Raw genomic sequence first — 14074 nt, forward strand, 5'->3', positions numbered from 1 at the left:
GTATTCACTTTTACGTAAGCGCTGTTAAGTACCAGTATATGTAGGAGTAGGTACATGTGAACGTTTATGTATACATATGTAATGTACATATTCTCCAGATATGTGTGGATGTTGAGCTGTACGAGTAATATGCATGTTGAGTGTACATATTGATGCAATGCTTGAAGTGCAAGCAATATAGTGCAAGGGGTTGATACCTGGTGTGTAGCCTGCCAGGGCTACCAGTAGGGGACCAGCCTACCAGGGCTGGTGGAGAGCGACCAGCCTACCAGGGCTGGTGGGGAGCGACCAGCCTACCAGGGCTGGTGGGGAGCAACCAGCCTACCAGGGCTGGTGGGGAGCGACCAGCCTACCAGGGCTGGTGGAGAGCGACCAGCCTACCAGGGCTGGTGGAGAGCGACCAGCCTACCAGGGCTGGTGGAGAGCGACCAGCCTACCAGGGCTGGTGGAGAGCGACCAGCCTACCAGGGCTGGTGGGGAGCGACCAGCCTACCAGGGCTGGTGGAGAGCGACCAGCCTACCAGGGCTGGTGGAGAGCGACCAGCCTACCAGGGCTGGTGGGGAGCGACCAGCCTACCAGGGCTGGTGGAGAGCGACCAGCCTACCAGGGCTGGTGGAGAGCGACCAGCCTACCAGGGCTGGTGGGGAGCGACCAGCCTACCAGGGCTGGTGGAGAGCGACCAGCCTACCAGGGCTGGTGGAGAGCGACCAGCCTACCAGGGCTGGTGGGGAGCGACCAGCCTACCAGGGCTGGTGGAGAGCGACCAGCCTACCAGGGCTGGTGGGGAGCGACCAGCCTACCAGGGCTGGTGGAGAGCGACCAGCCTACCAGGGCTGGTGGAGAGCCGCCGCAGAGTTGGCAAGTGCTCTCCTGTCAGGGTATATCTCATGACGATACTCATTCATACGTGACACAGTTGCATGCAACACAGATGGAAATGAACTTGACCCGGGTGTCGCCAATCTCTGTTGTTTTATATATGTATATATATATATATATATATATATATATATATATATATATATATATATATATATATATATATATATATATATATATATATATATATATATATATATATATACACATACATACATACATACATACATACATACATACATACATACATACATACATACATACATACATACATACATACATACATACATACATATATTGTTTGTGTGGGAAGGAGGGAGGTGCTGGGAACGGTGACAGCTTACAATAAAGTCGCTATCACAACTACAAGAAAAGTGACAGGCTCGATAACAAAACCTTTCTAACTAGGGATATCAAACAAATGATTATACTTTTCTAAGACACTCTAGTGCTATCAAGGGTGGAATCCCGTTGCACATTAACACCCACTCTCAAACCTAGAGAAATTGCTGACCTGGAGAACCTGCGGAGATCTTTGACGCTCTGAATCTATTCAATAGATCACCTAAATTATTGGGACAGTTTAAAATCATTCGAACTGGACTCTTGGAGCACTGGTCTAGAGAGATACATTATCATGTGGAAGCACCAGTCCTCCGTGAGAAGCAGATGTGCAGTAGGTACGCTCAGAGAGAGTTGTATACCAGTTGGCGCAACATGAGGGATCGAGCGCTCTCCCTCCAGTCAAAAGGGGGGGGGGGGGCCGGGATTTTCTTGGTAATCCCCTTCTCCTCGCGATTTACACCGTTCATTACGCTGTGCCTGTTTTAGCACAGATCATTCTACATCTCGCGTCACAGCTCGCGTCACATCTCGCGTCACAGCTCGCGTCACATCTCGCATTACATCTCGCGTCATATCTCGCGGCACGACTGGTGACTCACTGAGGACCATGTACAGTGCACTACTGGTGACTCCTCGCCAGAGTCCCTAACTACCCTCCAACAATTTCCTTGAGAGTGAAAGGTGTGGGAAAGTGATTAACATTTACAACAATCACGTACAGTTAGAGCCAAGCGATGATCTCTCAGGTTGTTGTTGTTGCGGCGATGAATGGCGTGACAAATTGACTCGATACTCGTTAACTAAACTGATGTGTTGAAGGAAACGTAATGGAGGTGTAGTGTGATGGACGTGTTGTGATGATGGAGTTCTCTCCCTGCGGTCATAGACTTGGGTTCCCTTAATGTGAGGTTAGTTGTTTTAGATGTGGCTACTCAGGGCGAAGTGTCCATGTAGCACGGGCTATGGTGAGCCCGTGGGGGGTAATCAGTAGTTAGGAGCTCGTCCCCCAGCACCAGTGAGCAGCATCCGCCAACTGCTGTGAGGGGTAATTTATATATATTAAGGCTATATTAAGCTGGATTAGGGCATGGCTATACCAAAGGAAACAGAGAGTTAGTATAAATGGAATCAAGTCAGAGTGGGAAAATGTTGTAAGTGGAGTGCCTCAAGGCTCTGTCCTGGGACCTCTGTTGTTTATAATATATATAAATGATTTAGATTCAGGTTTGAGTAGCAACATTTGCAAATTTGCCGATGATACGAAAATCGGTAGGGAAATTAATTCGGAGGAGGACTCACTATCACTTCAAGTTGATCTAGATAGGGTTTTGAAATGGTCAAAGGATTGGCAGATGCAGTTTAATGCTGATAAATGTAAAGTTCTGAGGTTAGGTAATGATGATAGAGTTACAAGATACGAGCTAGATGGTGTTGTGATTGCGAAGTCGGATTGCGAAAGGGATCTGGGAGTTATGATTAGTAAGAATTTAAAACAAAAGGATCAATGCATAAATGTTCGTAATAAGGCAAATCGGACACTTGGATTTATTAATCGCAGCGTTAGTAACAAGACACCTGGTGTGGTTCTCAAGCTATATCTTGCTCTAGTTAGGCCCCATTTAGATTATGCAGTTCAGTTTTGGTCGCCATATTATAGAATGGATATAAATTCACTTGAACGTGTCCAGCGTAGGATGACTAAGTTAATTCCCCAAATTAGAAATCTTTCATATGAAGAAAGATTAACAAAGCTTAAGTTGCATTCACTGGAAAGGCGAAGAGTTAGGGGTGACATGATAGAGGTTTACAAGTGGATGAATGGACATAACCGGGGGGATATTAATAGGGTATTAAAAGTATCAACACAGGACAGAACACGAAACAATGGATATAAATTGGATAAGTTTAGATTTAGGAAAGACTTGGGTAAATACTGGTTCAGTAACAGGGTTGTTGATTTGTGGAACCAATTGCCGCGTAACATTGTGGAGGTGGGGTCCCTCGATTGTTTCAAGCACGGGTTGGACAAGTATATGAGTGGGATTGGGTGGTTATAGAATAGGAGCTGCCTCGTATGGGCCAATAGGCCTTCTGCAGTTACCTTTGTTCTTATGTTCTTATGTTATGTTCTTATGTAATAGAGACACCTTACTCCTCTCCAGTGATTGATGGTTAGGTCGGTGGTAATGCTGATGTGAGTAATGTTGATGAGTAATGCTGATGTGAGTAATGTTGATGTGAGTAATGCTGACGTGAGTAATGTTAATGTGATTAATGCTGATGCGAGTAATGTTGATGTGAGTAATGCTGACGTGAGTAATGTTGATGTGAGTAATGCTGACGTGAGTAATGCTGACGTGAGTGAGTAATGCTGACGTGAGTGAGTTGATGAGGTTAGATGCATGTTCGTGTGTTGGGGGGTGGCGTCACCACCACTCAGGGAGCGGGCCCCCTCCCCACTCTGGTGTCTCCCCCCACAACCCCCCCACTCCCCACTCTGGTGTCACCCCCCACACCCCCCTCCCCCACAACTCCCCACACAGGTGTCTCCCCCCCCCCACAACCCCCACTTCCTGCTCCACCACTCCAGTATATGGAATAACCTAGCAAATTTCCAGGGCAGGATCGCGGGAATTATCCCCTAGCCAGTCATCGTGTTCGCCAGGTTACATACCGAAAATTCCCATCTTGTGCCTGAAGCCCGACTGGCCACTTTGGCCAGAGTGGCCATTGTGGCCAGTCACGGTCCCGCCCTCCCTCACTGCCCGGCCCCAAGATGGCTTGCCACAGTGCCACTCCTATTGGCACACACGCCCGCCCATCTTCAAGTGTCATACTGTCAATTATTATCAGTCATAGTACCAGTCACAGAGACAGTCCCGTCCAATGGTAGGTATTTTGTCATTCATTGGTAGCCGTGTTGTCATTCATTGCCAGCCGTGTTGTCATTCATTGCCAGCCGTGTTGTCATTCATTGCCAGCTGTGTTGTCATTCATTGCCAGCTGTGTTGTCATTCATTGCCAGCCGTGTTGTCATTCATTGCCAGCCGTGTTGTCATTCATTGCCAGCTGTGTTGTCATTCATTGGCAGCTGTGTTGTCATTCATTGGCAGCTGTGTTGTCATTCATTGGCAGCTGTGTTGTCATTCATTGGCAGCTGTGTTGTCATTCATTGGCAGCTGTGTTGTCATTCATTGGCAGCTGTGTTGTCATTCATTGGCAGCCGTGTTGTCATTCATTGCCAGCTGTGTTGTCATTCATTAGCAGCTGTGTTGTCATTCATTAGCAGCTGTGTTGTCATTCCTTGTCAGATACAGTCCCTAAAGTTACTAATAAAGGTGCCATTCACATCGTGTTGATGTTGGAGGAACAAGGAGATGTTGCTAAGCGTGCAGGTGAGGGATGTTAGTGGCAGGTGTGTGTGTCTGGCGGCACCATCCCCAGGTGTCCAACGTCACCTGTTTTTGTCGTTTAACCTTACAAAAAAACAAAAATTTCCAGTTTGATTTGCTTTACAACGCAACATGGACGAGCAATTCTTGAATTTTGTTTTATGTTATTATGATATTTTCTTGTGTTTGTTTTTGTTATAAGTAGTTGTAGTAATGGTGACATTAATATCGGTAGTGGTGACCAGGTGGTGGCTCCTGGTGCGGTAGTCCCCTGTGTCAGGTGTGGGTGGTGACCAGGTGGTGGCTCCTGGTGCGGTAGTCCCCTGTGTCAGGTGTGGGTGGTGACCAGGTGGTGGCTCCTGGTGCTGTAGTCCCCTGTGTCAGGTGTGGGTGGTGACCAGGTGGTGGCTCCTGGTGCTGTAGTCCCCTGTGTCAGGTGTGGGTGGTGACCAGGTGGTGGCTCCTGGTGCGGTAGTCCCCTGTGTCAGGTGTGGGTGGTGACCAGGTGGTGGCTCCTGGTGCGGTAGTCCCCTGTGTCAGGTGTGGGTGGTGACCAGGTGGTGGCTCCTGGTGCTGTAGTCCCCTGTGTCAGGTGTGGGTGGTGACCAGGTGCTGGCTCCTGGTGCGGTAGTCCCCTGTGTCAGGTGTGGGTGGTGACCAGGTGCTGGCTCCTGGTGCGGTAGTTCCCTGTGTCAGGTGTGGGTGGTGACCAGGTGCTGGCTCCTGGTGCTGTAGTCCCCTGTGTCAGGTGTGGGTGGTGACCAGGTGGTGGCCCCTGGTGCTGTAGTCCCCTGTGTCAGGTGTGGGTGGTGACCAGGTGGTGGCTCCTGGTGCTGTAGTCCCCTGTGTCAGGTGTGGGTGGTGACCAGGTGGTGGCTCCTGGTGCGGTAGTCCCCTGTGTCAGGTGTGGGTGGTGACCAGGTGGTGGCTCCTGGTGCTGTAGTCCCCTGTGTCAGGTGTGGGTGGTGACCAGGTGGTGGCTCCTGGTGCGGTAGTCCCCTGTGTCAGGTGTGGGTGGTGACCAGGTGGTGGCTCCTGGTGCGGTAGTCCCCTGTGTCAGGTGTGGGTGGTGACCAGGTGGTGGCTCCTGGTGCAGTAGTCCCCTGTGTCAGGTGTGGGTGGTGACCAGGTGGTGGCTCCTGGTGCAGTAGTCCCCTGTGTCAGGTGTGGGTGGTGACCAGGTGGTGGCTCCTGGTGCAGTAGTCCCCTGTGTCAGGTGTGGGTGGTGACCAGGTGGTGGCTCCTGTTGCGGTAGTCCCCTGTGTCAGGTGTGGGTGGTGACCAGGTGGTGGCTCCTGGTGCTGTAGTCCCCTGTGTCAGGTGTGGGTGGTGACCAGGTGGTGGCTCCTGGTGCGGTAGTCCCCTGTGTCAGGTGTGGGTGGTGACCAGGTGCTGGCTCCTGGTGCAGTAGTCCCCTGTGTCAGGTGTGGGTGGTGACCAGGTGGTGGCTCCTGGTGCTGTAGTCCCCTGTGTCAGGTGTGGGTGGTGACCAGGTGCTGGCTCCTGGTGCAGTAGTCCCCTGTGTCAGGTGTGGGTGGTGACCAGGTGGTGGCTCCTGGTGCAGTAGTCCCCTGTGTCAGGTGTGGGTGGTGACCAGGTGGTGGCTCCTGGTGCAGTAGTCCCCTGTGTCAGGTGTGGGTGGGGACCAGGTGCTGGCTCCTGGTGCAGTAGTCCCCTGTGTCAGGTGTGGGTGGTGACCAGGTGGTGGCTCCTGGTGCGGTAGTCCCCTGTGTCAGGTGTGGGTGGTGACCAGGTGCTGGCTCCTGGTGCTGTAGTCCCCTGTGTCAGGTGTGGGTGGTGACCAGGTGCTGGCTCCTGGTGCGGTAGTTCCCTGTGTCAGGTGTGGGTGGTGACCAGGTGGTGGCTCCTGGTGCAGTAGTCCCCTGTGTCAGGTGTGGGTGGTGACCAGGTGGTGGCTCCTGGTGCAGTAGTCCCCTGTGTCAGGTGTGGGTGGTGACCAGGTGGTGGCTCCTGGTGCAGTAGTCCCCTGTGTCAGGTGTGGGTGGTGACCAGGTGGTGGCTCCTGGTGCAGTAGTTCCCTGTGTCAGGTGTGGGTGGTGGCTCCTGGTGCAGTAGTCCCCTGTGTCAGGTGTGGGTGGTGGCTCCTGGTGCAGTAGTCCCCTGTGTCAGGTGTGGGTGGTGACCAGGTGGTGGCTCCTGGTGCAGTAGTTCCCTGTGTCAGGTGTGGGTGGTGGCTCCTGGTGCAGTAGTCCCCTGTGTCAGGTGTGGGTGGTGACCAGGTGGTGGCTTCTGGTGCGGTAGTCCCCTGTGTCAGGTGTGGGTGGTGACCAGGTGGTGGCTCCTGCTGCGGTAGTCCCCTGTGTCAGGTGTGGGTGGTGACCAGGTGGTGGCTCCTGGTGCGGTAGTCCCCTGTGTCAGGTGTGGGTGGTGACCAGGTGGTGGCTCCTGGTGCAGTAGTCCCCTGTGTCAGGTGTGGGTGGTGACCAGGTGGTGGCTCCTGGTGCGGAAGTCCCGTGTGTCAGGTGTGGGTGGTGACCAGGTGGTGGCTCCTGGTGCAGTAGTCCCCTGTGTCAGGTGTGGGTGGTGACCAGGTGGTGGCTCCTGGTGCGGTAGTCCCCTGTGTCAGGTGTGGGTGGTGACCAGGTGGTGGCTCCTGGTGCAGTAGTCCCCTGTGTCAGGTGTGGGTGGTGACCAGGTGGTGGCTCCTGGTGCAGTAGTCCCCTGTGTCAGGTGTGGGTGGTGACCAGGTGGTGGCTCCTGGTGCAGTAGTCCCCTGTGTCAGGTGTGGGTGGTGACCAGGTGGTGGCTCCTGGTGCGGTAGTCCCCTGTGTCAGGTGTGGGTGGTGACCAGGTGGTGGCTCCTGGTGCAGTAGTCCCCTGTGTCAGGTGTGGGTGGTGACCAGGTGGTGGCTCCTGGTGCAGTAGTCCCCTGTGTCAGGTGTGGGTGGTGACCAGGTGGTGGCTCCTGGTGCAGTAGTCCCCTGTGTCAGGTGTGGGTGGTGACCAGGTGGTGGCTCCTGGTGCAGTAGTCCCCTGTGTCAGGTGTGGGTGGTGGCTCCTGGTGCTGTAGTCCCCTGTGTCAGGTGTGGGTGGTGACCAGGTGGTGGCTCCTGGTGCGGTAGTCCCCTGTGTCAGGTGTGGGTGGTGACCAGGTGGTGGCTCCTGGTGCAGTAGTCCCCTGTGTCAGGTGTGGGTGGTGACCAGGTGGTGGCTCCTGGTGCGGTAGTCCCCTGTGTCAGGTGTGGGTGGTGACCAGGTGGTGGCTCCTGGTGCAGTAGTCCCCTGTGTCAGGTGTGGGTGGTGACCAGGTGGTGGCTCCTGGTGCAGTAGTCCCCTGTGTCAGGTGTGGGTGGTGACCAGGTGGTGGCTCCTGGTGCGGTAGTCCCCTGTGTCAGGTGTGGGTGGTGACCAGGTGGTGGCTCCTGGTGCCTGGTGTGGGTGGGTAAGCAGGTGGTGAAATAAGAAGCTCTGGATGTACAAGTGCTGGGTGACCTGGTTGGTGTAATGGTATTATTATGGTAATGGTTGTGTGGCGTGATGACTTCAGTTCTTCCTCTCAGCGTCAACGCTACCACTAACACCTCGTTTACTCTATTCCTTCTATGCACACATTGACACGCACACACACGCACGCACCTGCGTGTGTTGAGTGACAGTATGTATGGGCCAATTAACGAGATATATAAGTTTACAGGAAGGGCGGTGAATGTGGTGTGGTCCACTGAGGGCACTAAGATAATAGCAAGTCTCGCTACCTTGCACAGCTAAACACACCGATGGTCATCTCCCCACAACGTTTATTATCATAACTTGCTGGCTATAGAGTCCACACGTACCGGAGGGCATGTCGAGGAGGAGTCCACACGTACCGGAGGGCATGTCGAGGAGGAGGAGGTGGTTGAAATTGAATTGAAATTGAAATAAGTTTATTGAGGTAAAATACACACAAAGGGATGAGGTAGCTCAAGCTATTCTCACCCCGTTCAGTACATCGTGTTAATACATACATATACACACATCACAAACAATAAACATATTACCAAACATTCTGAGACTAGAGGAGGAGGTGGTGGTGTCCCGCGGGGAACAGCCTTGACTCAGTATTCTGCTGACAAAGAATAGCTTCCTTGTCAGTACTCGCGGAGACTTTGGGGACAAGTTGAGCACGAGTCAGTGTTTGTCGCGAGGGCGCGTGTGGTCATGTAGTTAACACGGCTAACACATCACCTGTGCTTATGGGCATTGATCTTCAGCTCTTGGGTTCCCTTCAACCGAGGTTATCTTGAGATGATTTCAGGGCTTAGTGTCCCCGCGGCCCGTTCCTCAACCAGGCCTCCTTTTTGTTACACATCCCCAGGTAGTAGCCCGTAGCAGCTGTCTAACTCCCAGGTACGTATTTACTGCTAGCTGAATAGGAGCATCAGGGTGAAAGAAATTGTTCCCATTTGTTTCCAACGAGGATCGAACCCGGAACTTGAGAACTACGAATCCCGAGCGCAGTCCACTCAGCTGTCAGGTCCCCCATGCAGAGGAGGGGTTGTACTAATACCTCTAACTAACTATTTGGATTCTGTCATATCATAGTTGGATCCAGTGACTCCGTCCTTCTGTAGTCCCTTGTACATGCAGCTGACGTAAGGCTTATGTGTACGGCAAGAGATACTTTCTGTGTGATGATTTAAATACTGGGGCCAGATTCACGAAGCAGTTACGCAAGTACTTACGAACCTCTACACCTTTTCTCAATCTTTGGCGGCTTTGTTTACAATTATTAAACAGTTAATGAGCGCTGAAGCACCAGGAGGCTGTTTACAACAATAACAACAGTTGTTTGGCAAGTTTTCATGTTTGTAAACTGTTTAATCAATGTAACCAAAGCCGTCAAAGATTGAGGAAAGATGTACAGGTTCGTAAGTACTTGCGTAACTGCTTCGTGAATCTGGCCCCAGGTCTTTTTCGCTGGCTCTAGGAGTGCTGCTTCACCCTAGTGGCCATCTTCAATACTTCTCATGTCTGGACTTGACCTCTAAACAACCATTTGTTTGTACATTATTTGTAATCTGTCTCGGTCTTCATTTGCCTTATTGCAGGTGTCTTTCCTTTGTATTCTCGTGTAAAATATGATGTGTGTGTGTGTGTGTGTGTGTGTGTGTGTGTGTGTGTGTGTGTGTGTGTGTGTGTGTGTGTGTGTGTGTGTGTGTATTCATCTAGTTGTTGTTGCGGGGGTTGAGCTCTGCTCTTTCGGCCCGCCTCTCAACTGTCAATCAACTGTTTACTAACTACTTTTTTTTCCACACCACACACACCCCAGGAAGCAGCCCGTGACAGCTGACTAACTCCAAGGTACCTATTTACTGCTAAGTAACAGGGGCATTTAGAGTGAAAGAAACTTTGCCCATTTGTTTCTGCCTCGTGCGGGAATCGAACCCGCGCCACAGAATTACGAATCCTGCGCGCTATCCACCAGGCTACGAGGCCTCGTGTGTGTGTGTGTGTGTGTGTGTGTGTGTGTGTGTGTATGTGTGTGTGTGTTTACTAGTTGTGTTTACTAGTTGTGTTTTTGCGGGGGTTGAGCTTTGCTCTTTCGGCCCGCCTCTCAACTGTCAATCAACTGTTTACTAACTACACTAACTACTTTTTTTTTTTTTTTTTTTTTTTTTTTCACACCACACACACACACACACACCCAGGAAGCAGCCCGTGACAGCTGACTAACTCCCAGGTACCTATTTACTGCTAGGTAACAGGGGCACTTAGGGTGAAAGAAACTTTGCCCATTTGTTTCTGCCTCGTGCGGGAATCGAACCCGCGCCACAGAATTACGAGTCCTGCGCGCTATCCACCAGGCTACGAGGCCCCCATGTGTGTGTGTGTGTGTGTGTGTGTGTGTGTGTGTGTGTGTGTGTGTGTGTGTGTGTGTGTGTGTGTTTCACCTGCTGGTGCTCGCCCAGTTCACTTGCACACATCCAATTAAGGCTTCGGGCTCCGCTGCTTCGCTCTTCCCCAGAGACTAACTACACTTGGTGAATCTTGGCGGCGGTTTAGCATGTGCGGGTAAACTGGGCCAGAGCCGGGAACTCCCGTGTCTGAAGACGAGTCCAACTCAGCCAACCCGGGACCCATTATTGACTCAAGTGGTGGACGGAGTCCCGGGGGAAAGGCCCGGTCCGCCGCCGCCGCCAGCAATGTCCACCTTACATTAGGCGTTGTACTCGTAAATACATAGATACTGTTGATCGCCTGCCACTACCCGGAGGGAGCCGGTCGGCCGAGCGGACAGCACGCTGGACTTGTGATCCTGTGGTCCCGGGTTCGATCCCGGGCGCCGGCGAGAAACAATGGGCAGAGTTTCTTTCACCCTATGCCCCTGTTACCTAGCAGTAAAATAGGCACCTGGGTGTTAGTCAGCTGTCACGGGCTGCTTCCTGGGAGTGGAGGCCTGGTCGTGGATCGGGCCGCGGGGACACTAAAGCCCCGAAATCATCTCAAGATAACCTCAAGATAAGATAACCCGTTAGTGGCTGAACACATCCTTACTCTAGCACATTGTTGCCAGGTCCTCTTAAGTGCCGAGACGCAGGCAGTAGGTAACGGGCGGGAGGGGGGGGGACGTTACACACAGGTGCCATGATGCGAGAAGATGCCATGATGCGAGAAGATGCCATGATGTGAGGAGTAACATGACCAGCTTAGCATAAGAGCTAGTCATGTTACTGTGGAAGACACCTAACGTGACGCTCACGAGGGTGTCGAGGAGGCCGTGACGTAGGTCATGACGTCACAGTACAGTAGCCGCAGCTGGAAACTGGTTATTCAAGCAGAAGCTTGCGTCACGACAACCTTTGCGTGCCACACGGCACATTTGGCGTTTGGGGAGTGGGGGGACGGACTCCAGGGGTGGACCCTGGGGTGGACCCATGCTGCCACATGGACACGTGTCCCAGGAGGCAGTGACGTCCTTAGTTCAGGCAGTGCTGACGTCTCCCAGGAGGCAGTGACGTCCTTAGCTCAGGCAGTGCTGACGTCTCCCAAGAGGCAGTGACGTCCTTAGTTCAGGCAGCGTTGACGTCTCCCAGGAGGCAGTGACGACGTCAGGTCCTAATCTATGATATTACTGCGGATCAGCCAGTAAAGTAACTGTGCAGGAGGGGGGGGGGGTGCCGGGGAAGGGGGGTACATACACACCGCTGTTGTAAAGCTTGTGGCCCTTGAGGCCTGGGTCGACACGGTAATGATAATGATAACCATATTCAGGTGTGGTAGTTGTCATTATCTCGGACCTGTGTGGGGCGTCCAGCGTGGTGTGTCCTTGTCTCCTCTCCGCCTCCCCCCTCCCCTCGTGTGTGTGTTTCTCTCTCTCTCTCTCTCTCTCTCTCTCTCTCTGTCTCTTTCTCTCTTTCTCTCTTTCTCTCTCTGTCTCTCTCTCTCTCTCTCTCTCTCTCTCTCTCTCTCTCTCTCTCTCTCTCTCTCTCTCTCTCTCTCTCTCTCTCTCTCTCTCTCTCTCTCTCTCTCTCTCTCTCTCTCTCTCTCTCTCTCTCTCTCTTCTCTCTCTCTCTTCTCTCTCTCTCCTCTCTCTCTCTCTCTCTCTCTCTCTCTCTCTCTCTCTCTCTCTCTCTCTCTCTCTCCCTCTCTCTCTCTCTCTCCCTCTCTCTCTCTCTCTCTCTCTCTCTCTCTCTCTCTCTCTCTCTCTCTCTCTCTCTCTCTCTCTCTCTCTCTCTCTCTCTCTCTCTCTCTCTCTCTCTCTCTGTGCATGCGAAGACAAGCATCTTGCTTTCAGATAGAGAAGAGGAGGAAGTTGATTCACTCCTGCATACCCCTCCCCCTCCCTCAACCCCCCTCTCCCCCAACACTTTCTCTACACGTGCGTGGGCCAGCCAATCCGGCAGTCTCGCCAGTGTAATAATATATGCAATAGAACACGCCTTGGCGCGTTCCGGGGTCTTACTCAAACTCCAGTGTGGTAATGACTGAGGTGGTGAGCAGGGGCTGGCAGGGAGGATAGAGGAGGAGAGGGCTGGCAGGGAGGATAGAGGAGGAGAGGGCTGGCAGGGAGGATAGAGGAGGAGAGGGCTGGCAGGGAGGATAGAGGAGGAGAGGGCTGGCAGGGAGGATAGAGGAGGAGAGGGCTGGCAGGGAGGATAGAGGAGAGGACGCAACCGGGATGCAAGGATGGATGGCAGGTATGATGGGTAGAACTGGGCGGAGGTAGAGGTAGAGGGGGGCAGTCAGTGGTGAAGGAATGAAAGGTTATTGACACACATCCATCACCTGTATTATCAATCATCAGCAACACTAATATCAACGGCTCTTTTTCTTCCTCCTCTTCTTTGTATTTGTAATACTCTTTATTAGTCTTGGTATTATTACTAGCACGAGTAGTGCGGCTGCTATTGTTCTTCTGGTATCACTACTCCTAGTCCCACTACTCCTAGTCCCACTACTCCTAGTTCCACTACTCCTAGTTCCACTACTACTAGTTCCACTACTCCTAGTCCCACTACTCCTAGTCCCACTACTACTAGTCCCACTACTCCTAGTCCCACTACTAGTCCCACTACTCCTAGTCCCACTACTCCTAGTCCCACTACTAGTCCCACTACTCCTAGTCCCACTACTCCTAGTCCCACTACTAGTCCCACTACTCCTAGTCCCACTATTAGTCCCACTACTCCTAGTCCCACTACTCCTAGTCCCACTACTACTAGTCCCACTACTCCTAGTCCCACTACTAGTCCCACTACTCCTAGTCCCACTACTAGTCCCACTACTAGTCCCACTACTACTAGTCCCACTACTCCTAGTCCCACTACTAGTCCCACTACTCCTAGTCCCACTACTAGTCCCACTACTCCTAGTCCCACTACTCCTAGTCCTACTACTAGTCCCACTACTAGTCCCACTACTCCTAGTCCCACTATTAGTCCCACTACTCCTAGTCCCACTACTCCTAGGACCGCTACTCCTAGTACCACTACTCCTAGTCCCACTACTAGTCCCACTCCTAGTCCCACTACTAGTCCAACTACTCCTAGTCCCACTATTAGTCCCACTACTCCTAGTACCACTACTCCTAGGACCGCTACTCCTAGTACCACTACTCCTAGTCCCACTACTCTAGGAGTAGTGAGATCATTCATTGGAACAAAAGCCTAAATTGTAGATTTGAACACACACACAGTTAATGAGATTGTTATAGTTTATGGAAATGGCAGCTTGAACACGATGATAATGAACACATGATGAACACGACTCATCATCATCCGAGTTACAGCCCCGCTCCTGTGCCAGGTGAGTCCACAACGGGCTCACCATAGCCCGTGCTACTTGGAACATTTTGTTTCAAGTAGCGAATCTTAAACAACATAAGTCGTGTTCTTGTCCTGTCTTAGTCTCAACTATTTAGAAAAGAAATGAACTAAAACATTATATAAATAAATTCAAGTATATGTTTGGAAATAACAATAAGAAAATATCTAAATTAAAGCAGTGATATTAC

The 14074-nt window shown here is 51.9% G+C and overlaps 2 protein-coding genes across 27 annotated transcripts in view; both read left to right on the forward strand.

Moving 5' to 3' along the window:
* The window catches only part of cnc (NFE2 like bZIP transcription factor cap-n-collar), a 649104-nt gene that overhangs the window by 338681 nt on the left and 296349 nt on the right, over nucleotides 1-14074 (forward strand). The gene's annotated exons all lie outside the window — the stretch shown is intronic.
* On the forward strand, nucleotides 3427-13731 carry LOC138358322 (uncharacterized). The gene is made up of 2 exons (XM_069316163.1): nucleotides 3427-3582; nucleotides 12958-13731. The coding sequence occupies exons 1-2, from the start codon at nucleotides 3427-3429 to the stop codon at nucleotides 13729-13731; spliced, it is 930 nt and encodes a 309-aa protein (XP_069172264.1).

The sequence above is a fragment of the Procambarus clarkii genome, chromosome 83 (genome assembly GCF_040958095.1).
Source record: "Procambarus clarkii isolate CNS0578487 chromosome 83, FALCON_Pclarkii_2.0, whole genome shotgun sequence".
Taxonomy (NCBI): Eukaryota; Metazoa; Arthropoda; class Malacostraca; order Decapoda; family Cambaridae; genus Procambarus; species Procambarus clarkii.

Excerpts from the sequence above, each read along its gene's own strand:
- LOC138358322 (XM_069316163.1), top strand. The coding sequence starts at position 3,427 with ATGTTGATGAGTAATGCTGATGTGAGTAATGTTGATGTGAGTAATGCT. Across the intron at positions 3,583-12,957 it reads CTGACGTGAGTAATGCTGAC|TGCGGCTGCTATTGTTCTTC; the intron begins GTGAGTGAGTAA and ends TAGCACGAGTAG.